Source organism: Ammodytes marinus (assembly GCF_949987685.1).
Source record: "Ammodytes marinus genome assembly, chromosome: 3".
NCBI lineage: Eukaryota > Metazoa > Chordata > Actinopteri > Uranoscopiformes > Ammodytidae > Ammodytes > Ammodytes marinus.
The window spans coordinates 2982653-3009246 of record NC_137232.1 but is presented as its reverse complement, the minus strand read 5'-3'; the positions used below and the strand labels follow the sequence as shown (position 1 = coordinate 3009246).

At 41.0% G+C, this 26594-nt stretch overlaps 1 protein-coding gene across 5 annotated transcripts in view; it reads left to right on the top strand.

Annotated features, from left to right (window-relative positions):
* The window catches only part of tpst1 (tyrosylprotein sulfotransferase 1), a 101992-nt gene that overhangs the window by 61417 nt on the left and 13981 nt on the right, over positions 1–26594 (top strand). For all 5 annotated transcript variants that reach the window (XM_080052560.1, XM_080052563.1, XM_080052562.1 and 2 more), the window contains exon 3: positions 12164–12362. In XM_080052560.1, the coding sequence (XP_079908686.1) occupies positions 12164–12362 (199 nt within the window). The remainder of the gene's footprint in view (positions 1–12163; positions 12363–26594) is intronic.

Genomic DNA, 26594 nt, shown 5'->3' with positions numbered 1-26594 from the left:
AATGCCAGTCAGCGCCACACACACCTGATTGCAATGAGTTGATGCAGCAGTGTCACCTAACTACTCTCTCTCACGGAGCTGAATGATTACGTGTCCTCACAGAAAGCGAATGAACGAGAGACGGCAGTTAGTATGGGTCACAATGAGGTAATGTGTTTGTGTTGTTGTTGTAAATAATGACTATTTCAGATGAATGTTATCTGATGATGGTGAAGCAAAGCAAACTTTGTTTTAGTACCAACCGCTCATTCATTTAGGAGTAAGCACTGCAGTCTAGTTCGCTCCCGTGAAATTGTATACACGTTGCTTGGCAACGCCCTCGTCCCACCCGTAGCCTATATCACTCTCCCTTTTAAATTTTCTTCATTGCATTCTCTTTTTTTTTCTTTGATGGTTCAGCCCCGTTATCAGTTAATGAATATGCCGGTATTCCCTTCACCAGATTAAACACCCCTGAATTAATATCAGGACGTTTTCGTGACTCCTGCCTATCTCCAGATCTCCCCCTGTGTTGTCCCCTAATGACACATACAATTACACTTCTAATTTATCCTAGGTTAAATCCAGATTTCAGACCTTCACTAAGATACGTTTTAGAAAAGGAGGAGATTGGATAATAGGTTTTAATTATTCTGGTGGATGAATACCTTACATTACCCCTGACTTCAAAAGACTACCCGCTAGTCCTCACTAACTTCATACACCTGGATGAGCTAGGCCAGTAGATAAATGCAATTCCCTCCTATTTCAAGGAGTGTGTTATGGAATGTGTATTCTGTTATCAGTGGTGTTGCCGTAGTATAGGTTTAATTTGGTTACCTCAGGAGCGTCTCGATCTCTTTTAAAGAGATCCTATTATACTACTTTTCTGGTCTTTATTTCTTGTTAAAAACAGCTATAGAGCAACCTGACACGAATCACTTCACAAAAAACTATGTAGATTTTCGGGACACTCTTCCTCTTACCCTAGCGAGCACAGCAGTCTCTCTCTACACACTGCTTTGAGCTTCTCCGCCCCTCCCTTCCTGCTGCAAACCCCATTCCGTTGTGATTGGTTACCTTCCTTCCAGCAGCGGTAGATTTTCAGGAAGGTGGGGGCATGCAGCCAGAGCTTGCCTGAGCAGCATTACCATACATGGAAACATCCGGGTGCGTGACTCAAACTACCCGGATATTTGAACAAGTTATTTCTCGACCGGCTGCCATAGTGTTTGGTGCTCTGCATAGCCACCCCAGAAGGTCAGCAGGGAATACGTCGAAATGCATGTACGTAATTATTTGATACGCTAGTATGGTTAAACATGACTATAAATCATTATAACAACGTTTATAGGTCGTAAAAGTCGAAAAGTATCATAGGTCCTCTTTAAAGAAAAACCCTAATTAGGTCCTTGTTCCCAACTCTAAACTAAAAATCAGGCACAGGATTTATAACGTTTTCAAGAAATTTTATTCAACCAATAAAAAGATTATACGTTCACTATATAGAAAGAAAAGATCAAATAAAATAAAATGAAAGGAAGGAAGGAAAATAAGTACCTACACTCCCATTAATGTGGTTATTATGTAGATAAGTATAAGACTTAGCTTATTTGTTTAATGTAATTTGTTGTTACATTGAATTTAGTTCATGAGTTTTCTCGTTCTCAGATTTCAAAGTTCATCCACTGTTTACACAACTTTCAATATTCTCTAAGTCTTTGGCCGAGCTTTTACCAAAGTCATATAAATTTGAATTTCTTCAAACTCTTATATTAAAGGTCACTTGTTACCTTGCCTGTCTTATTCAAAATATCATACTTTTCCATACGAAAAGACCAAGATATGTGCAATGAAAAGTTGCAATATTCTTGCCCATCTCAACACAGTCATTATGACGACAAATAACTGTCTCAAACAAGGCTCCCGCTCCCCTTCCCTCACCTGGAGGGATAGGATTCTCAAATCGGGTTGCTGCGCCACACTGAAATCTGCGACCAACGGATATGTGACCATAGAGCCTGCACGAGCGAACCGAAAATCGGACTGGGTGTGCGACCAGACCAAAAGCAGTAATAAAAACTATATAAAAACTAGGGCTGTCAAACGATTAAAATTTCTAATCAGATTAATCACAGGATTCTGTGGATTAATCACGATTAATTTTACCATTCGAAATATGCCCGAAAAATCGAATTTTCTCTGTATATTGTTGCATGAACGGAAAGATAAATGACAGAAGGTGGATATGTACATTTAAAGTTAGTATGTTTATTAATTGAAAATCCAAATGATGGTTTTAATACTGAAAGTAAATTTAAATCAAACTAAAATATATAGGCCTACCTACCAAACCATAATTCAATTGGTCTGTCTCTTTACTATGTCTTTGGGCAAATATAGGATAGGCTATAGAATGGCATTTATTTGGTGAATCTATAGGTTGTGCATTCTTGAATACAACTCGATTACAGACCGCGGTGTGTGTGTGTGTGTGTGTGTGTGTGTGTGTGCGCGTGCGTTTGTACGCGCGACCGCTTCCTAGGGGACTGTGTGCCAGGAAGCCGACGTTATGTTGATGTCTTATCACACACACCTCTGAAAACTGCAGACGTTTGTGTCCTCGCGGGCTCTGAACAGAGCGGACAATGTTTCTCCTCCTGTTGCTCCCGTCATCAACTGTCATCCGCGGCAGTTGATTTTATATCTATGCCCCCGACACCTACGTGACCGTTAGCAGTTTAAAACCTTAAAACACGGCATGGGCTAACGTGCTGCTATGTTTGGCTGCGCGCAGCTACTGATCCTGGGTCAGCCACAACTATAAAGTGACTGTAGGACAGAGCCGGTGGGATGTACGGGGCGGATCATTCTGCACATGCGTTAAATGCGTTCAAAAAATTAACGCCGATAATTCCAGAAATTAATCACCCTACTTTAACGCGATAATTTTGACAGCCCTAATAAAAACGTCTTTCTTTGCACTGATGGTCTCGTTTGCTGTTAAAGGTAATTTATGACTATCAGATGAAACAAGGCTGTTTTTAAATGTTACTCGTAGCTGCTTTAAGTGAGAATGTAATGCATAGCCGTGCTTCGTGTTTGTATAATAACGTAGTTCTCTTGGGAGAATTGTTAAAACTGCCTCTAAAATCACTGGCATCCAGTTAGAGAGCCTCGATCCCTTTTACAGCAGACAGCTGCTCAAGAAAGCTATGCCCATTCGATGAGACACTAAACTCGTCGAATGGGCACTCGTCCACTCAACTCAGAGTACATGTTGTTGCCATCTGGCCTTTCGTCTGTGTGTCCCTAAGATCAATAAAGATAAATACAAGTATTATTTTGTCCCTGCATCCATTTGAGCAATCAATGCTGCCAGCAGCAGGTAAATGTTGCTGATGCTGATTTGATTTTTGTTTTGTTGATCTTGATGCTGTTACTGTCGATGCTGTTGACGATGTTGCTGACGGCACACTGCCCTTAAATGCTGCTTTCATTGATGATGATGCTGCATATGGCACATAGCACTTTATGCAGGCACCTTATATCTTGGCACTTTATTTTTAAGCACTTTATGACTCCTCAGGTTTTTATACTGTTTTGTTTTGTGTCCATTGTTGTCTTGTATTTTCGTGTGTTTTTAGCCACTATCTCCTATGCTGTAAACAAATTTGCCCTCTTCGGACATTAATAAGAACCTTGAACCTTGAATTTCTGCTAGGGTTGTGAATCTTGTACACTTTCAATTTCTTCAGTTTACTGCATATTGCACTATTTGTAAATAATGTCCCTTATATTGAAGTACGCCTAACAGGAAGGTTGCTGCCCACAGCCCCTTCAAAGCCCTGCAGCGCTGCAGTCACTAACTGCATGTCTTCTGTTTTCACAAGTTCAACGCGGTGAAATAAGAGGACAGAAAGCTTGTCATTTACAATACTTGTAACCCTAAGCTTACACCAACCGCTTCATGAACGTTAGTGACATGAATTTTTGGTTACAGTAAGGTTTTATGTATCAAATTGTACCGGAAAAGCTATCAGCTAGGCTAAGTGTCACCGACTATTGGCTTGACATGCATTATACAGCGATTTCTCCAAAAACATGTGCACGAGTGAAGTTTTCTAATCAATTTCATCTGAATGTTTTAAGGCCAGGACACACCAGCCCGATAATCGCCGTCGTCAAAAAAAAAGACGAATCTGTTTGGTGTGTGCCGTGACGTCGGCCGACGTAGAGGTCGTCGGGCTTGTTTTGAGCCTGTCGGCCGCCGATTGAGCGTGTTCAATCGGCGGCCGATTGAGCGTGTTCAATCGGCGGCCGACCGTCTTTCATTTGGAGCAATTTGATTGGTGGAGGGCTAGCGAATCAGTGAAGCCCGGAAGTGAGGCGGGTAGCATAAACAGCTAACAACAGCTAGCCATCGTTTTAATGTGTTTGTTCGTTTCGTTTTGCGAGTACTCACATGCATCAACCCTTGTTGACTGCTCGACACCATGCTCGACACAATCTGCTAAAAATTGTGCTCTTATGGTCCATAAATATAAATACGTATTTCTATCTATGTTTATGCTCTAGAGAGCTGTCCCATCATTTCCGGCTTTCGTATTTTTTCGGGCCACAATACAGATTAGCGCCGCCTGCTGTTGTGGAGACATTACGTCCCGCTCAAGCGCAGAGCGTACGGAAAATAAGCAGTCGTCTCGGTGTGTTAAATGGCCGCGACGGAAAGACTGAAGCTTCCTGAAACGGCGACTCCAGTTTTTGGGTAGTCGGAACGTGTCGGACTGGTGTGTCCTGGCCTTTAACTTTTGAAACCGTAAAGGGAAAAATGGTTGCATTTTCACCGTGTAAAGTGCCCTCTGATAAGATTTGATGTAGGAGAAGGCCAGCCACAAGTTGCCTTAAGGGCAGCACAACTACCTTTTACCATCATACACATTTTGCCCCACCTCCTCTCAAGTACTTTAGCCACAGTGCATTAAAGTCAACCCCCCTGTCACCCAGCAGAAAATACCTCTTGCCCTCTCCAACCACCAGCACTCTTGGCTCTCCACCATCCCACAGCTGTGGGTCTCTATCTACATTAAAATCTCAATCAGTGGGCAGCCAGGCCCCAGAGCGGGACCTTGTCTCAGAATTAACATCAATTACATGGTCAAGATTTAGTAGAGGCCCTGCCTAGCTGAGCCACTTGCTCCATTACTTATCTCAGAGGAGGGGGGCCTACCAATCCCTCCTCCCTAACGCTGCATCCTATTTGTGATCTTAATGCCTTTATCGGATACTCTTATCAGCTGTTGGTGATACAGAACACCACCTTGGGTAAAGGAGGCCCACCAATGAATAATTGACAAGCTGGAGGCCATTATGAGCATCGGCCTGAAGGGAAATGGCCACGTGAGCCGGAGTATGTGTGCATCACTTGTTCAGCCGTGTGGGTGCAAAAGATATTAGATTTTAACGAACGGAAGGGATTGTCTGTGTCTGGCCAACTGTCTTATTACTGATAAAAAATGTCACCCTTTGTAGGCGAGTAACATTCAAGTTCAACACTATGAGGGATTAACAATTAATCACAAAAATATCTGAAAAAAAAGTCTGAATGCAACAGCCGCTATCTAACTTTGAAGGAAGACGTCTATGTGTCTGTAATAACTCTCCAACCGTTCATGTGATCTACTTTACATTGTCAAGTGTATTGAGGACCCAAGGGAGTGTAGTGCAGAGTGTAAAGTTGTTTGGACCTGTGGTTCCGTAGAAAACTGCATAATGTCGAGCCTGCCACTACTGTAACATCGCCAATACACTCTCATCATGGTCCAATTTTCGTCACGGGCATGCCCAGAACAGTGTGTGTGTGTGTGTGTGTGTGTGTGTGTGTGTGTGTGTGTGTGTGTGTGTGTGTGTGTGTGTGTGTGTGTGTGTGTGTGTGTGTGTGTGTGTGTGTGTGTGTGTGTGTGTGTGTGTGTGTGTGTGTGTGTGTGTGTGTGATACACCGCACTACTCAGTCTTTTTCTTTATCAGTTTGTGTTGCGAGTCAACACTTAGCAGCCTCTTGGGTCTTGATGGAGTTACCTAAAGTGATTCCCTGCCCATTTGTTGCAGAGTGGATATTTGGACCGTGGCCCGTCTCTGAGAAACCATCTCTCCACCATCCTCCTGAGATGAAAAAAACCCAAGCTCACTCTATTAATCGTGCAGGAGACCATACCTCCTACAGTGTAAAGATTCAATTGCAAAGTAAATGGATTAGAGCCAAAGTGAATTGTCATATTGAGGTATAGAGTCAGACAGGAAACGATAGGGATAGAGAGCAAATGGTTAACAGACCATATAGTCAGGGAATATTATCAGATTTTTGGCCAATCTGGAATTAATTCCTTACCACTAGCTTTCTTCACCAATGTCTATTAACACATCTTAAAAAGTTGATATTCAACTCCCCTATGAAAATCTGTGAGAGCTTCTGAAAGTTGGGGTACTTTATATAGTCCTTGGGCCAGAACAGATGTCGGTACCATCTGGGTGGGCAAATTCTAGTTGTGATTTTTATATCCTATACGTCCCTAGAAGAGGTTTTGATGTGATAGACCTTTTATACTGGTATAGTGGTTATCCCCTCTTAATGCGACCATGGCATGCATGCAGGAGAGTAAACAAGCAGAAGCAAGCTGACATTGAACTGGTGGCGATAATAAAGGCAGCGCTGTTCTATGGGGATATTTAGCTGAACAGAAAGAAGTGCTGTGCAATTGCAAAGCTAAAACAGTTTCAGACTCTACATCACCGTGGCAACACAACCTATCTATCAGCTCAGACAGCACTGAGAAAAGTTTGATGAATGCATGAGAGTGATGGCCCAGGCAAGTTTCAGTAAGTTTACAGAAGTGCCACTGTTACTGTCTTTGACCTTTGGAGAAATGCATTTAGTCATTTTAAGGGGAAAACACATTGTATTTATTACTTGAGTTATTTTTCAAACAGCATGCTAGTGTAGACCTACAAGATTTATTCAAGCAAGTAGGCTAATAATAACCATTAATGAATTATAGGCTATCACATCACAGTAGGTCACATTGTCCACAATAATCTCACAACAGCCCCCATCCAAAAAAACTTTAAAACGTTGGATTTTGACTTTGATGTGCATACACATGTTAAGTGTATGGTCCATTATTTGTATTTAGTGTGCATATTATTGCACCAAAACAGTAGAAGTTTTCTTTAATTATATAGTATATTGACAGTACAGTATATTGTACTGTCTGTATGTTTGCTCACAGACAAAATGTGTACCTGCACATAGCAAACAAAATTGCACAACTGTAAGGTGAGTTGTATTTTTGTATTCAAATAAACAGTTGTTTATTTCTTTAGTGCCTATTGGCATCTTTGAGCAAAATACCCCTAACATTTTCGCCTCCTGTCACCCTGGACAGTGACCACCTTGACTAACACATTTCCTGGGGGAAACACTGACTTATCGATATTTAAGCAATAGCTCACGTCAGGCTGTGGAATGTGCTCATAATACCACAGTCAGAGGGCGTTGTTTGGCCCGACATGCAACAGATGATACATTGACAGGTCATTTATCCAGCACATTTAAGGGACGTGCTGAGAGAGGGACGCCAGGAAGTCATCTTTAATGTTGTCTCATGATCCAATAACTGCCAATTACATGAACTGAGATATGGACTGGTCTGCTGTTGTAAACTGGGCTATTTGGGGACAAGCTGTGCTAAAAATGCTAATGCTCCTTATCGTGTGTAACTGTTTCAGATGGTTTGTAAGTAGAAGATGAAAATGTGTAACCATTTGGTGGTATATTTATCAATTGTAGTGCAGAGCCCGTAGGAAGCAGATATTAACTTATGCATACTTAAATGTAACCTGTCTATGAAAGTGGGATACAGAACAAGATGTAGCCTACACATAGGTAGTGTCACACAGTCATTGAAATGGCTGTCACATCGCTCGTCACTTTTGGTCTATCTTTCAAATCAGGCGATTTTATTATTTAATATTGGTAATTGCAGCTTGAAGGCAGCAGCATTTATTTATTTATCAACACCTTACATCTCTACATAGTCTTTACCTCGTTTAGGTGTAAGTTTCTAACGGTTTTAAAAAATGTTATGGAAGCGATCGTGTACCGGTAGCAGAGCTATCCAAGACCGTGCTAATTTAAATGGAAAACGCTACTGACACGCTAACTGAAATTAGCATCACTGTTGCGGAATTGTTTAACTACATTAAGGGCGCACTCACACTTGGCAAGTTTGCCTGTTCCGTGCTCCAGTACGATTGCCCCCCCCCCCCCCCCCCCCCCAACTCCCCCGCTGGCCTGTGCTCACACTGCTCCCAAAGGCCGTGGCCTGGGCACGTTTGCTCCATCATACATACGTCATCACGTCGTAATACGATACATACATCATCACCAAGCGTACTCGCTGCCGGAATTAGTAGAACAACAATGGAGAACAACAGTAGTCGCGGATTGCCCCAAACACCCCCGAATTTTTGTGGGTCTTATCCAGCTACGTCCATGGCTGCAACTGAATACTTTCGCCGGCCCAAATTTCTAGCAAACTCTCCACTTCGGGATCGCACCGGAACCCACTCGTGAACCTCTTGCCTTCATTGTTTACAATTATTGTGGGGAAGAAGGGTCGCACAAGGAATACGTTATCCGTGCGTATGCGCATCATCTCATTAGCATCTGTGCCGTTCTCTCTGGCACACCTCTCCCAAGTGTGCCGTGGCCAAGGGGGTGTTCCGTGCTGGAATACGGATGGCGTGGTCCACACTAGCCAAACGTTCTAGGGCCGTTTTCCCGAAGCCTTCTTAACGCTACGTCATTCGTAACCCCTACTTAGAGTTCCTAATTAACATTTTGCCTGTTTCCCGAAACGTTCTTTGCTACGAATCTCTTTTGTACGTCATACGTTGGTAAGGTTGGTCTGGAGCGCCCTCAGAGCCTTCTTAGCTCTACCGTAGGGATGTTTCAGCTCTCACTTGTGTCATTTAACTAATAAATCTGACTGTATTTCATATCAAACGGACACAGTGATGACTGTATTTAATAGCAAACTGTTAAAAACGATCCAACTGTATTGTATATCACGCATAGTAGGCTATTTGATATTTTAGCAGAAGACCATTCACTCTGATTCACAAAGTGTTCAAACTATATGAGCAAGTACTTTTTAGTCATCTAACTGACTTGCATTAACTGAATGGATGCGATGTCTGTCAATATGAAAATACTTTATACGTGATACACTATAGCCTGCATTCAGATCGTTTTTATCAGTTTGATATTTAATACAGTCATCGCTGTGTCCCTTTGATATGAAATACAGTCAGATTTATAAGTTTAATAACACAAGTGAAAGTCCCTGCGATCGCTGTGGCATCGCCAGAGATACAGACCCCCACAATCCCTTCCGTTAAAGCACCACGCGTAAAACGGACACAATTGACATCCCTGTTGCGCATGGAACTGCCACACATTCATGAAGAAAATAATTGCTGGAAACAATCTTAATCTTAATCTCCTCCGCTGTTTCTATATTTTCTATATCTTTTTTTAAATCAGTAGCCTATAGGCTATGGTAGTATGTTTCGACCATGGTTAACACTAGAACCTCCGAACTGTGTTCCACACGGCTCGTCTGGCTCAGCTGACAGCAGCCGGGCAGAGTGCGTCGGATCCTCCGCCTCAAAACATGTAAACGTGTGAAAAAAATTATTAATAATCAATTAAAGATTACCTTAAAATAAGTGTGCCATGTTACTGTTTATTGTATTTAGGATTTTAGCTCATTTGGACGCTGTTTTGGCCGTCTGTTTTTATTGATAGGCTATTGGCTATATCTACTTTCAGTTTCCTTACTGACCCACCACGAAACGTGATTAGTGTTCTTAAAGATACTTAAATTATAAAACAAGAGGTCCAAAACACAGATTATGATTAAACAAACTAATTTATGTCTTTATATTACACTCGAAATGCACGGGTGGCTTTGATTGATTACTCAGCATATAAAGAGAACGTTGGCGCTTCTAGTGTTAAATAAATGTTACTGCCTAGAAGGATTTCTAGCAATCTTTTATTCGCAACGACTGCAATACGTTTTATAATATAGCCTAGTGTTGTCATGCAGCTGCGCATGAAATGAGCAGGAAATGGAAAATCGAACTCTGAGCAATCGATTTCAGCAGTGTACGAACGACGTAAGGAGTGTTTCTCCTAAGACACCGTTCGGGAACCACGACTACAGAGGTAAACAACATTGGTAAGTCATAACGTAGGAGTCTTCGTAGCTCGCTAAGAGAGGACGTTATCGGGAAACCGGCCCCTAGACTTTAGTATGCAAGTGAGCTCGGGCACGGAACAGCGGCGCTAGTGTGAGTGCGCCCCTTACTGTATAACAGTGAAAATAGCGTAAAGTGCGATCTTTAACACTAAAGCGGACAGGTTTGAGGAGTTGGTGATGTCTGTGGAAAGGTTTTGGAACGTTTTGTTTGGAAAGTTGGGTGCTTTGAATGAGGAGTAACAACAGGCTGTGTCTGCTGTGTGTCCCGCTCGTCAATTAAAGTTTTTGCCACAGCAGCCAATCAAATCAGAAGGAGGCGGGGTTAGTCAGAGATTACTTCAAGGCAAGGCAAGGCAAGTTTATTTTTAGAGCACATTTCGGACACAAGGCCATTCAAGGTGCTTTACATAAGCAATAACAAAATACATCAAGTAAGAACAAAATACATCAAGCATAGAGCACACATTCCAAAAAAAGAAATAATAATAAAAATTCAAAATGAGAAATTAAAATTTCAGGTTAAAACGGAAAGAGAACGGTCCTGATTTAAAAGAGCCAAGTGTTGAAGCGGACCTCAAGTCCCCTGGAAGTTTATTCCAGAGCTTGGGTGCATTAAAACTAAAGGCTGCCTCTCCCTGTCTGGTCCTTACTCTGGGGACTTTCAATAGCCCAGTCCCAGACGACCTGAGAGCTCTGACTGGTTCATAAGGGACCAGTAGGTCAGATATGTATTTTGGCCCTAAACCATTTAGGGCTTTGTAGACCAACATCAATATTTTAAAATCAATTATTTGGTTAACAGGAAGCCAATGTAAAGACCTCAGAACTGGGGTGATGTGATCCACTTTTTTGGTCCTAGTGAGGACTCGAGCAGCAGCGTTCTGAATTAGCTGAAGCTGTCTGATTGATTTTTTAGGAAGGCCAGCAAGGACACTGTTACAGTAGTCAAGTCTACTAAAAATAAATGCATGGACAAGTTTTTCTAAGTCCTGCTGAGACATTAGCCCTTTAATTCTCGATATATTTTTAAGGTGGTAGTAGGCTGACTTAGTAATTGATTTAATGTGTTTTTTGAAATTTAAGTCGGAATCTATCACTACTCCAAGATTTCTAGCTTGGTGTGTGCTTTCTAACATAACAGATTTAAGCTGTGCGCTGACTTTTGATTGTTCATCCCTGGCACCAAAGACAATTACTTCAGTGTTGTCGCTGTTTAATTGAAGAAAGTTTTGGCACATCCAGTCATTGATTTGTTCAATGCATTTACTTAGTGCTTGAATCGGACTATAGTCTCCTGGTGATATGGTTATGTAAATTTGTGTGTCGTCTGCATAATTATGGTAGCATAATTTGTTTTTGTTCATAATCAGAGCTAGCGGTAGCATGTATATGTTAAACAGAAGAGGCCCAAGAATGGAACCTTGGGGGACCCCGCATGTAATATTTGTTCGCTCGGATGTGAAATTGCCTATTGACACATAGTAGTCTCTTTCCTTTAAGTATGATTCAAACCAGTTTAGCACAGTTCCAGAGAGTCCAACCCAGTTTGCTCTGTGCTCACTGTGGCCTTCAGTGTGCGCACATATTCGCCACTAGCATGATATAAATATGATACATTCTACATGTTTTGTCCAAAAAACTTCAAAATCAATCAAGGATGCACACCTTTGTGCCGTACTCAAGCCATATCCGGAAGCTCAGTCCGATCTGATTACCAGTCAGAGAGATATGCGAGCCACAGACAGCCAGACAAACAGACCTTACTTGCTTTATAGATAGATGCTTATTAAAACCTGATATTTTTTAGAATTGCAATTTGTAAACATATGTTTCAAAACCTTTTTACATTGTGATGTTAGGGTGGAGAGGTCCACAGACCAGGTCATCAAGCCCGTCAACGTGGAGGCCTTGTCCAAGTGGGTGGGGAAGATCCCGGCTGACGTGGTGAGGGACATGGCCGTTATCGCCCCTATGCTGTCCAGGCTGGGCTATGACCCCCATGCCAACCCCCCCAACTATGGTCGGCCCGACCCAAAGGTCCTGGACAACACCAGAAGGGTGAGTAATACTGACCCCTTCTCAGTCAGATTTAAAGGGACCCAGATGGAGTAATTAACCACTTGAACATACTGTGCTCAAGTGCTTGTACTCGTCATATCACGTGTACTTAAAGGTGATATTATGTCAGAGGAGCAATGTCTGCACCACACCAAATGCTTTTCTGCCATGTATAAAAATGTGGATTGTCTCACTCTTATTCCAAACCTCATGCTTCATTTTCCAAGGCTTGTGATTGTATTGCTGCCATTGCAGGGCTCAACAATAAAGATTGCCCGACGTCCCGGGGCAAGTAAAACGCCATGTCGGGCCAGTAACTATGACAACCCACTTGCCCGATCGGGCAACCGGTAGTCTCCCCGAAATGATTGAAAAAAAAGATAATAATAATATTTGAATTTTTTATAGCGCCAAATACAAGTCATCTATCTACGGTCTTTTTCCATATAGAGTTGGTGCTCATTATTAAATAAACGCTTAGGCCTATGTTATTTATCTAATTTATGTGCGAGTAGTTGTGTCTGCTGCGTTGCATCTCTCTCCTCTGCTACGTTTTGTGAAGGGGGGCGGGGCTCCAGCGCCGACACACACACACACACACAAACACACACGCAGATCTCAGCAAAAAACCGATGCGCGTCGCACACACAGTAAGAGAGATAGGAAAGAGAACTACACGCGTTATGTTGGTGTGACAGAAAGTCCAAAAGCCAACGAGTAGGCCTAAATAAGTATACCCCAACTGTCTGAAAAGCAGCGAAAATATCCGCGTTTTTTAAATGCATCCAACGTGAATCTAGTAGTAGCGTAGCGAGGATGCTAACGTTAGCTCTGCTGATAGTAGCCTACTACCAGTTAATGTGCAGATCAACACAAACATCAGCAACAGTTAGCGGAGGAACATCTTTACAGCCTGCATGTAGATCTCAATAAATGGGCAAGAGGTGTCACTTCACATCTAGTGGAAGCTTGAAACTAGGATACTCAAAAAGTGATCAAAACAGCCTGTCCTTAGCCAACATTTGAGATTTTGAATAAAATAGAATAAAAAAACGTTTGTTGTAGGCCTAAAAAAATGTCTTACAGAAAAAAGTTTTAAAGAATTGCTGTTGTAAAAAGAATAAGGTAAAAGAAAAAAACATTTGTGTGACCAAAAATGTTTTTTTTGCATAAAATTTGCAGTTATTGTCGGTTTTTCAACTAAAATAATATTTGAATAATAGCCTCCACTTTCAGTATGACCCTTAACTCATCTATAACACTGTCCATGATGTGTTTATACAATGTAAATAAAGAGCAAATATAACAAATATTTGTACACTAATAATAAATAAAAATGATATAGGGGCCAGTAAAAATTTACTTCGGGCAAGTAGAATTCAGATCCACTTGCCCGAACGGGCAAGTGAAAAAAAACCTTAGCGTTGAGCCCTGCATTGATATGTGCTACATTAAAGCCGAAAAGCTAAGGCCGCTCCAAATGGATGCACAACCACTATTATAGCTATTCTATTGCAACCTGAGCTTATCTACACACTTTATGGCTATTATAAACTATTTATATACATTAACATAACCTGCGATAAACCACAACTTTTTTTATTTTATTTTTATACAGATTAAAAATAAATATATAATTTTATTTAATTTATTAAACTTCTGGCTAGTAGTAAATAACACTATACTGATGGGTTCAAAAGAACCAAGCACTTGCGTGCGATACACTTTTCAGCGCTCCATGGCTTTTACATGTCAAAGTCTATGCACTGTGCTTATCATGGGAAGTAGTGCTAAGCCTGTGAGAACACTTGTATAATACCTGGCTAACCCTGGTGATGACATAGTGATAAGATAATAATTCTTCAAAAACACATGAGAAATCTAACGCTGTATACACTTTGCAGTGATACTGCAAATCGGTGAACCCTCAAATGGAAATCCCTCCATAGAATATGGCTGATGACACCACAGAGTAAAAAAACAAAAGTGCTTCAGAGTCCACTGGCACCTCTGACTCCAAAAGACCCGGGGCCTCACATATAAACGTGGCGTACTCACAGAAGATGGCGCACAGCACTTTCTACACAAACATGTGATTTATAAAAACCAAACTTGAAGGGAGAATGTGCGGTCCTCCACGGACACTTTGACCCAGGCGTACGCACAGAAACGGGAGTAATGAGAAAACATCGCAGTAACTGGCACACACACGCACACACACACACACGCGCGCTGATCACATATCATGGCAGTCATTATAGTCTTTGTAAAGCAGTTTCGCCCAACTTTGTAATGTATACAATATCAAGTATTAGCCCACCTGTAGGACTATATGTAGGCCTATATCAAATATGTTGTGAGAAGTGAAATAATGCATTGTAGTCTGTTCCGGTCTCCCTCCTGTGAGATCCACACATTTCCAACAACGCCAGAATAGTTTAATAGTCCATGTGAAATGTTATGGAAAAGAGAGGCATATAATCATTCATAACATGATTTTATGTTGTTATGTTTATGTGTTGACCTTAACTTTGTACACAACTACTTTTAACACAACGTCTAAAATATATTTGCCCTCCCGCTGGCCACATCCCGATCTATAGGATATTATTATTGAGTATAGCGCAATAAGTGTACATTTTAAAATGTAACAAAAACATTTATAGATCTACTTTTTTATTTATTTTTTTATTTTTGGTAAAATGTTTTAATTCTTTTATTTAAATGTTGTATTTTTATCCATGTTTTAAATTTGTTCCTTTTTTTTTTTTTTGTATTTGTATTCTTTATTTGATTTTAACCCTGTGAAGCACCTTGAGTGGCCCTGTGCCTGAAATGTGCTTTATAAATAAAATTGCCTTGCCTTACTAGATAAATAATTTAACCTACATCATAATGTAATTGAGTGTCGCTGATTCCCCGAGTCTGGAAAACCTTGCGGGAGCTCTACGCATGGTCGAAAGTTGGCGTGGGAATACGAACACTGCTCGGCATAGAATCTTGTGATAAATACCAACGTTTCACCCGGGTTGACGCAAGGTTTTTGTTTGCAGCAGCCTTTATAAATATGGCCCCTGGATTTCCTTAGCCTGGTGAGGCCAGCCTGATCTTTCGAGCTTCACATTTGTTTGTCTCCCAAATACTCTCTCCAATCACCAAATGAATCACAGAAAAAGTCTGTGTGATTGGGAAGAAAGACTGATAAAGAGCCATCAAGTTGTCAATTTTTTATTCATTTTTTAATCTGTAGACATTTGTCTTGAATATGAGATGTGCTGGATGTCATAACAGTTAATTAAACTACAACTACTTTATTTTTTGCCTATTGCTGCTGCTCCTTGCAGCTATTCCTTAAACATTACATGACAATTATTAAGTTAGCACATTTCCACATAGGCATACAATTGATTTCCTTTGTCAAAAACAATGTCACATATGGGTCAAAGATCCTGAGATTGAACCACCACCCTAACAGCCAACCTGCTTATACAAACTTTGAGTGTGTCTACAAGCAGGGTTGTCTTTGCTACGGCAGTGATGTCCTTGCAAGCCCTTCTCATATCTAGGGAAAGCATCTGATATTTCTGGATGAGAATATGTTTTATTAAATCATGTTCGTCCAGCTGAGCTATCAGGTGACATGCTCTGTAGCTGCTCCTTTCTTTGGGTCTCATAGTGTACGTTTGAGGAAAGGCCCACCTTTCTCTCAGTTTTTATTTTTGACCACTCAAGGTCTGGAGGCTGGGGTCTCATTGTCCTGTTGGTGCTTAGATGCCCAATCTCTCAATGTGTTTGATTGGGCAATGAGAGAGGTGCTATTATTAATACTTCATATTGGCACTCATTTTAGAAAAATAGGTGAATGACTGTAAATCATAAAGAGCACTGAGAAGAAGAAGAACTAACATTGCACACTTCAGCTGAGCTGCAGTTTCCATTTGTTTGAAATTCCCTCCTGTGAAGACTTGGTGTTACATGTTTAGCTGTCCACTGCTGGTAGACGAAACCGTTCTGTTTAATAAAATCTTAAATGAAAACACCATTGAGAAATGTTTGGATGTTTTTTTCAAGTGTTATTTACAGTAGGTTGAGAAGTTGAATGCATATTCAGACTGAAGAATGTCTGTGCATGTTCTCCAGGTTTGACCTTTCCCCTGGTGGACTGCTGTCCAAACATTTTCTGGCTGATTTGTTGCTCCCAAGCACAGAGCCTGGAACTCCTTCCCGGTATTTGAGTATTTTCCCAAAACAATCTTGTCTGTTAGGCCACAGAGCCTTTTATTGTTTTCACTTAATACTTAAGTCCTAGTTATACTGTATTTTCTAAGCAAACCAAAGCTAGTTTACCAGAGACAACTGAAGAATTATCCGGATAGGCTTTAAAGTTTACTTGCTGTTGTATGTCTAAGTGACACTAATTACTGCTTGGTTGCTATAATAATAATAATAATAATAATAATAATAATAATTCATTTTATTTGAGGGCGCCTTTCATAGCACTCAAGGTCACCTTACAGGGCAGTGTTTAAAAAACAAAATCAACAATCATAAAAAACACAAGAACAAGATACATTGAAACAATTTATACAAGTGGGGTGAAATGGGTGGGAGACAATGAACTAGATTGAATATGTCAGTTTAAAAATATGTGTTTTTAGACGGGACTTAAAAGTGGAGAGAGTGTCAGAGTTACGGATGTCAGATGGGAGGGTGTTCCAGAGGTGGGGGGCAGATCGGCTGAATGCCCTGGACCCCATTGTGACCAGGCGGGCGGGTGGTACAGTTAGTTGAATGGAAGAGGAGGACCGGAGAGTGCGGGTGGGTGTGGGTGTGCAGAAGTTCACAGATGTATGGAGGGGAATGCACTGTTGAAATTATATGGGCATGGTTTGTGCTCAGCCCTTCTTTACAGATGAGCAAAATATAAATGCTACAGCTGTGTTTGAGACAAAAGCAGGGTCAATACCATAGCCTAACTTTTTAGGTTGATATTAACTATTCATAGTTACAAAAACTAACTGACTGTGAACACAGTCCGAGAACAGCAGCGGATTAATACCGAAAGATCATTTGTAGACATTCTTTTAAACATATTGTATTAGGCGCTTTTGCATACTTATACCTGAATACTGAAACAATGCTGTCAGGGTGTGATTAGATGAAGAACATTAATTAATTGATTTGACTTTAATTTATTTCAGTGTGCTATTAAGCAGTCAAACACACCTATAGTATGAGAGAGAAAACGGTCTGTGTTCTTGTTAAACTTAGTATTACTCTGTTTTCACTACATTGTATCAGTGTCATGTTGTAAGCCTTGGTAACTGAACCAATTTACCGTATATCTCATCAGCCCTGTTTGTGAAATATTCCTTTTTTAGTGGTGTCTGAGCTCTTCTCTTAAACTGTGATTTGTCATGCATCAGTCATGTTCGACCACGGCATCATTACTATTTCCTGCCATTCCCCATCCATGAAGTGTACCGTCCAGTGATGGTCACAAAATCACTGACTTGTACTGTACATTAGTACAACTACACAGTACACAACAGCCCAAGGGGCTAGAATCTGCACACTCAGGGTGTGCAGCAGAATACAGGCAACAGGAAAGGTTGAGAGTCATTCCAAATAGTGCTTGGCAAGTTTGCCTTTGGAGTTGTAGCCAGTGCATCTTTCTTTAGTATTTGGATTGGATTGAATTTGTCAGGTTATCATAATGGTTCTGACTCAAATGGAAAACATTTGGGGTGTTAGATGTCAGGGGAGGGGGAACTCCCTCCTTTTCTTTCCAGGAAAAATGTTTCTGACCACAAACAGAGATGGAAACTACAGACACGGTGGCAGAGTCACAGAATAACTTCTCTTAAGAATTAAGCTTCAGATTGGAAGTAACTTGTTCCTATACCGGCTGATTATAGGAACTGACATTAGAAGAGTTTAGGCCTTTAATTCTATGCTTTCGGTGTCATTATGCCTTCTTCTGAACAACAGGACTTAATTATAGTATAGTCATCATCATTACTTTTAATTATTAATCAGTTTTCTATTTGTTGCAGCTTACCTTTTAATAATTTTAATATTGTTGGATCCCGTTTTTGATACATTCCATGAGAAGCAGTATTTTTTCTCACAAATTGATGTGTCCTTATGTCTATTTCAGTGATGAGTAACGGTTTTCTGAATACATTGCAACAACTTTGGATGAACAGGTTTGAACTTAAGATTTGAGGTAGGGCTGTACGGTATGGTCTAAAATGTATATCACGGTATAATTTGAAGCATAGACGGTAACGGTATTATATCACGGTATTTTCATTTATCTTTAAATGAACTAGTGCAGTGCCTGTAGGAAGCAGGTAAACAAAGAAACATATTAAACAGTACATTTGGCTGCTATCATTGATGGCTAATTTTATACCGTTAAAGGTTATTATCAGTAAATTACTTTGTAGAAGTTGGCTATAGAGTAGGGCAACATTCCTTAGTGTATTGTGTAAAGATAACCACAAACTAATTCCATGTGTATTGTTAAGTGAAATGAAACAGAAAATGTGTTGCCTAAAGAAGAATCGAGCTGTACAGGTGTTACCTATACAATCTGATATTATGGTACCCTGCAAACTGCCATCCATACTGCACAATGCACTCAAACTTAAAATCAGTTGCCTATGTAGTAAATGTCTGCACTGTGTATAAAAGGAGTTTATGCTGCACGCCATGACAACATTGTCAACCCCATTACCATTACTGTTAGGTATTTGAAAGATAAGACAGAGTTTGGATAACTGTCAATTAACGTTACCGTGTCAGTAGCAGTCAGCTGTGTGTGTGTGTGTGTGTGTGGGAGGGAGGGGGGGGGGACTTGTGTGCGCGCGGGCATCCGAGACCTTGCTGTCAATTAACGTTAACGTGTCAGTAGCAGGAAGCTGTGTGTGTGTGTGTGACTCGTGCGCGCACGCCAGGCCCCCAGGACTGTGCCTTTTCCGAGCAGCCAGCATGGACAGGTGGCCACGCCTGGTATTACACGCATTAGACTGTCTGGGACGGGTCCGTAAAACAAAATGGAGATCATAGGAGCCCTGCCCCATTCATTCCCAATACAATTTCGTCAAACAAGAATGTATCTCCGCTAAATTTTTCTGGATATCAATCAAAGTCTCTTTCTTTAGACCATGTACTAATAGAATGGAAGTTTTTGCTTTTCAAAACGCCACCGAAAGCGTTTTATAGTCGTTGTATTTTCAGTTTTAGCCGTTAGGCGTGTAGCCGCTAAAAGGAGTCGTAGTGAAACAACCGTTGCTTCGGCCGGCCCGGCCTCCGATGGCGGGAGGAATCTTCGTTTATCTCTATATTATTTTACAACGACGGGGTGTAATTTAAAGATTACATATAGAGAATCATCGGGGATTAGTAACTTATACTTCCATGGTCGATAAACAATGCAACTGTGCTCGTCCCGCTTAGCTTAATGCACGGACATATTATAACGTTACACTGCTCGCGTCATGCTTTAGGGGCGTGCCAGGGCTCTCATGAGAGCAGTATGGCCGCTTCCTTGTTGCTTCTCTGCGCCAATGAGCAGCTTTCATAGGAATGAATGGGCGCCATGTTTCAATACGGTGTCCATTTCTTTATATGTCCATGGCGCACGCGCGCTCGGTGTGTGGGAGTGGACTTGTGTGCGGTCGCGCTCGGGCTTTCAGTTTAGATTTTAAACGGATATAAAACATTTTGTGGAAGCATCCAAGACCTTGCTGTATTATTACAGTGAAAATAGCGTGAAGTGCAGTCTTTACCACTAAAACGGACAGGTGGAGCAGATGAGGAGTTGTTGAGGAAGTAAGGCTGTGTCGGTCTGCTGTGTGTGTGTGTGTGTGTGTGTCCCGCTCGTCAGGGGGAGGCGTGGTTTAGTCGGCTCCGTGCGCACTTAAGCTACTATTCGCCAGCATGATATAAATATGATAACGTCTACAACTTCAAAATGAAGGATGAAGGATGAAGGATGCTCACCTTCGTTCTGTGCGCAAGCAATATCCGGAAGCTCATGCCGATCTGACTAAAACTCAGAGAGATATGCGAGCCACAGACACACAGACAGACGTTTCTTGCTTTATAGATAGAAGATGCTTGTGAAGGGGTAAAATACTTGCTATTTTTTTTAAATTAATTAATTAATTAATTAATTTTTCTTCATGGAGCCTGTGCCATATCCGCACGTCGCATACGCTCCCAACTTTTAGGAAACTTACGTGGCTTACAGCTAGGAATGTCTGCTGAAAGTTCCACAGCTCAGGATTTTAAGCCATGAATTGATGAACTTGTATCTAAGAAGAGCTGTCAGTTTTCTGTGGGCTGTAAATAGGCCAATATATGTGGCTAAAGTGTCTAAGGATTAATGCCAAAATTATCTGGTTTCTAACTTTTGCTTTAAGTTACAATATAGCCAACTAGCTAACGTTAGCTAGCTGCTGATAGCCCACCCCTTTCGTTTCCAATGGTGGCTTGGCATTTCATTACCAATGTAAAGTGTCATAAATAGCTAACACTGGTGCTGCATCATGATTCATAAAAAAACAAAACATGTGATATGCTTTGAATGTGCAGAAAGTTTTGAAAAATCCAGGAAAATAGATATTGTGGCTCAATCCAGAATGCCTGAGAGCCTTATAGTCCTTTATAACTGTTTCACCAGGAACCTGAATGTTGTCTTTTCCTTTACAAAAATTAAGACATTTCCACCATAAATTGATGCCGAAAAGGCACAGATCGGTGGATAAAAATCCACCAGAATGCAGGAAATTAAGTGTTTGACATTCAAAAATTTCGGGGGGAGCACCCCCATACCCCCCACCTATAATTTGTCCCCCGAAAATGCTGAAGCGAAAACTAGCCATTGTACGCAGTTTATAAACTTACTTAGATATGTTCTTTTTATTTTTCGATTAAAAAGAAGGTATGTCAGTCTGGCCCTTAGTGTGATTATCATATTGTAGAGTGGCCCTTTGTGAAAATGAGTTTGACACCCCTGCTGTAGGCCTATACTCTTGTATTAATAGGAACTCTATTGCTTATAAAATAAATACAATTTATATTAACAAGTAGAGCACAGTAACACAACACAGAATAAATTATCCAAATTGTTCAAGATGTTTTTGACTAATCAAAAAACAAAAAGTGTTACACTTGCCCCTGGTCTCCCCTACAGAGGGATTTAAACAACATTCAGTGTGCAATCTGCAATGTTCTGCTCTGTGGATGGGTATAGGAGGGGGTCAATATGTTTTTATATGTAAAGAACTCTATACTGACTTGTTGTGTATGAAAATTACTCTATATACACTCAACAAAAATATAAACGCAAGAGTGGCCTTTTATTGTGGACAGTCTAAGGCACACCTGTGCACTAATCATGATGTCAGATCAGCATCTTGATGTGGCACACCTGTGAGGTGGGATGGATTATCTCAGCAAAGCAGAAGTGCTCACTATCACACATTTAGACAGATTTGTGAACAATGTTTGAGAGAAATGGTACAATTGTGTATCTGGAATGAATTTTAGATCTTTAAGTCCATCTCATGAAAAATGGGAGCAAAAACAAAAGTGTTGCGTTTATATTTTTGTTGAGTGTAGTAAGTTTGATTTGACTATGACTCACTGGGAATGCTGATGATGCTCTGGTGGCTGCCTTTTCTTTTACAATCCGTTTCTGATTCTATCATCTCTTAACTTTCATTTCAGTTTAAATTCCTTGTGTGGTGTTTATTTTTTTATACGAACTGACATGAAAACCACGCGCGCACAGAACAGTTTCCGCGAGTGGACAAGATTCATCGCGAGGACGCATTTCTCACCGGGCGGCTGTGAGTGAGGAGCGCAGCCTGACCCTCTCTATGCGCGCGCAAGTGTTGTTCAACACTCGCTCACGTTTGTAATTTGACAGACTGGTCGCTCTTTATGTCATGACTGGATGAAGCTTTCCCCTCGCGGATGCTGTTCTGTGTACACAGCGAGGAGCATTTTTCACCGGGCTGTGAGTGACGAGAACGAGTCCGACCGTCTCGAGGCGCCAGTAAACAAGTGTTCAACACGCTCACGGTCGCAGTATGAAAAACTGATTGCTCTTTATGTAAGACTTTTTTTGAATGGCAATGCAATGCTTTTCTGTTGAAAAGGCCCCAAAGTTTATAGGTCACAGTGTTTGTTATTTTCTTATAGTGTTTTAAGATGTGAGTTGTTCAGTGCGGAGGACATTATAACTGTCAGTTAGCGGCCGTGACGTCAGTCAGCCGGAGCATCTGTTTACTGAAGTTTCCTTTTCTTTCTCCCTCAGTTGTGTGAGCGTGCAAGTTGCCGCAGTAAACTATCATTCCACGGTTAAAACGTGCTTTCCCTGAGTTTGTTTTGCATCACCTGTTTGAGTAAGTACATGGAGTTTCTCGATCGCTGTAATAAGTTATAATTTATGCACGTTATTAAACGGTCGCGATTCGCCGTTCGCAGCAGCTGTTTAATGTCTCATCACGAGCGTATTGCTATTGTTCTTTTCCCGGGATCTGTATGCTGCTGTGCATGTTAAAGAAGGAAATAAACATAGGATAAATCCCTACTCCTCGTCTCATGCTTCATATTCTGACATTTTGGGCGATGTTTTGGCCGACACTTCTGAAGTAAAACTAGTGATATTAGCCGATAACATACATCCACCAGTTTCCTCTACTACAATTTATTTTTGTGAATGACATGGGATCTAGCAGCATTGTCATGGATGTATTGGGCACGTGCTGGCTGACGACGCAGCAGCCGCCTGCATTCATTGTGTGGCAGCGCTCGTCAATGCTTTATAACTGCTATACCGGTGACACGGTAGAGTCAAAATCCATATCATAGCGCAACTTCATACCGGTTTACCTTCTATACCGTTTATACCGTACACCCCTAGTCCGTAGGCAGATTTTCCCGTCCACACAATACAAGCGGCAAACAAGATTGTGTCTCCGCAAAAAATTTCTGAATATCAATCATAGGCTCATACTAATCTTTAGACCATATACTAGTAAAATGGAAGTTTTCTCATTTCAAAACGCCACGCCAAGCGTTTTATTAGCCCAACGGCTTTTAACGGCTTTCAGTTTGTTTTCGAGGGAGGAGGAGGGGTGGGCAGCCGTGGGCAGCTGAACAGAGTCGTAGTGAAACAAAGGTTTTGGTTTCGGCCCGGCCTCACGGCAGGAAAATTAAACTAATTCTTACTCATTCTGATGAGGCAATTGCGTTCACAGCTGCAACATTGGTCTTATAGGAAAACTTTAAACAGCTAACTTAAGCATTTGAACCTTTGTTTGGTTGATTTCAATAGTTAACTTAAGCACCATGGACCTATAAAGATGTAACACACGCTATCAAAACAGCGCTCGCCCACTAGTTTGGTTTAGATGGCTGGAGGAATCTTCGTTTAGAACTTGTTAACCACTGTATTACTTTACAAAAATGGAGTGTTTTAAAGATCACATACAGCGATCACATATAGCAAATCATCGGGGGGTTAGTGACTTATACGCCTATGGTCGGTAAACAATGCAACTGTGCTCGCTAAGACCTCTAGCTTACAATGCTACAGAACGAGAATGATTCTATATCTGCTACCAGTCCACTACGCTTGCCGCCCTCTTTCTTGATAGGTCCATAGTGCCGCTACGTCATGCTTCCGGGCCGCATGAATTTCTGCATTAATGCTTCCTTGTTGCTTCTCTGCGCCAATGAGCAGCTTTCATAGGAATGAATGGGCGCCGTGTTTCAATCCGGTGTCCATTTCTTTATATGTCCATGCTTAACCCGTTCTCCCCTATTCATTACTAAGAGAAACCCAGTCCACTTTATACAAATTTGAATCAGTGTTAGTATATAAAATAAACATATTAAAAATATTACATACACTTAAATTAAAGTTTATGTTTTTATAAAATAAAGTATGGGTATTAGAAAAAGTATTCTTTTGATTTGTGCACCGACTAGTTTTGTTTGAAAGAGTTCAATTCAACCACTATTATTCAGAGATGTTATATGGGTGTGCCTGACATGCATACTTTAAGTCAGTTATCGTGTATACACACATGATGTATGTGTTTTTTTCCCGGTGATCCTTTCCAAACGACCTACAAACTGACCATTCTGATTAATTCTAACCCTTTTTTTTCTTCATTTCTTTTTTGTTGGTCATTCCAGTTGCTCCTCTGAGAATAGCTTACAAAAAGTTCTACTCAAGCTCAAGCTATTGTCATACCCCAGAGAGACCCTACGTGGTCATAACACTATCATGAATGCTAGGAATCTTACTAAATTCCTGGCCACTTTCCGTTGGGATGGTAGCCCCCAATTACCGGGGTGCATTGCATAAGACATCTGGCAAGCAGCCCTGAACTAAACCACTGTATGATGAAGCCACATGTGGAAATGCTCTCTCTGGTGTCTTACATTTTCACCCAACCCCGTCCAAATATTTACCCTCTGTCTCATCGCTACTCTAGCCCTGATTTCACCACAGAATATGCAGCCTGGATCTAGCTGCCCAGCAGGGACGTCTGTCATTCAGAAGCAGCCGTGGATACAATGTTTGTCTGCATTATGGAGGCAGAGTGATGTGGAAGAATAAGGGAGCTTGACCCGTCGAGAGCAGCCTTATCTCTGTGGTCTTTTGCTGTTTTACTGTGAGTGAAGACCCATCTTAAAAGTAATCCTTCTAAGCAGCGTCTGCCCTGCGGTCAAAGCATTTAACAAAGTCAGTGCATAGCTGCCTGCAACCTCTGCACTTCTATTGATTTGCCCCAGGAAGGTTCCAGCGATTAATTCATAGTTATGTGCAAAAGGTAGCGAAGAGGCCGGACCTTATCGGATAACATGGGGTGTGTTCAATTTATATCCTTTTAGGTAACTTTGTATTTTGTTTACCTTGTACTTTGCCAATACTGTATATACACAGTATATATAACAATATTGGGATTGCGGGTACAATTTTTATTCACAGCAATTCAGCATTTGTTGTCTACATAATATTAAACAATAGTATTATTGCCGACATATCTGGTGTTTATAGTTAGAAGCAGATCAAATATTGTTTTGCTTAATGCTTCGGTTCTTTTTTTCACCCTTTTTAATTTTTTTATAAACCAATGTTTATAAAGAACAACTGACAAATTGAACCCACATTTAAGAAGATTTTAGAATCGTGACAACTTGACATTACTAAATATTATTTATTTATAATTCTAATGCAGTATAGATATTGATACATTTTTAGATAGTCCAGAGAGATACAGGAGGTTGGAAACCGGGAAAGAGAGTGGGAAGACATGAAGCAAGCGGGCTAGAATCGTAACTTGGCAGCTGCGACAAGGACTTAGCCTAAAAGGAATAGTTCAGTATTTTTAAACTTGGGTTGTAACCAGTGTTGGGAACGTTACTTTAAAAAAGTAATTACTTATAGTTTCTCACTACTTGTTCCAAAAAGTAACTGAGTTAGTAACTGAATTACTTTATAATAGAAGTAACTAGTTACCAGGGAAAGTAACTATTTGTGTTAGCTAGAGATGAGCCCGAATCTGAATATGTATTCTGATAAGCACGGATAATGAGTTAGATACGGATACAGATAATTTCCGAATAGTCCCGTTATTATTCGGGGATTTTATTTTTTTTATATTATGCGCTTAATTGACGCAGCGCGTTCCGCCTCAATGACACAACAGGTAGAATGACACTAACAGCTGTTCTGCGGTGTACACGAGAGGACCGGGCGCGTCCCGTGACCCGGGGTCTCTTTCTTTTTATCCACTGATAAACGCAGCGCGTTCGCCCTATCACTTGAATAGAGGGTTCTACCGGTCGCATATGCTGCTGTTTTTAATCTGTGCTTCCTCGTAAACCGCTGACATGGCAGAGAAGAGACGAACCGATGGAATATGCTGCACCCCGAGTCACCGTCAGCCCTTCCCCGATGTATTTACATTTACTAGGCCTACTGCTTAAACTCTTTCAAACGGCACAACGTTTCCATCAAACTGATGCTTAGGACCTGTACTTTTTCAGCTGTCAATCAATGCGTAGACGCTTAGGCCTTCTTCAGGACCCATACAATAAAATCGGAAACTGCAAACTTGACACATTAAAATCACATATGGCTTTGTGGAAAGGCTAAGATATTATTTAGGGTTTATGAGATTGACACATACGTTGATA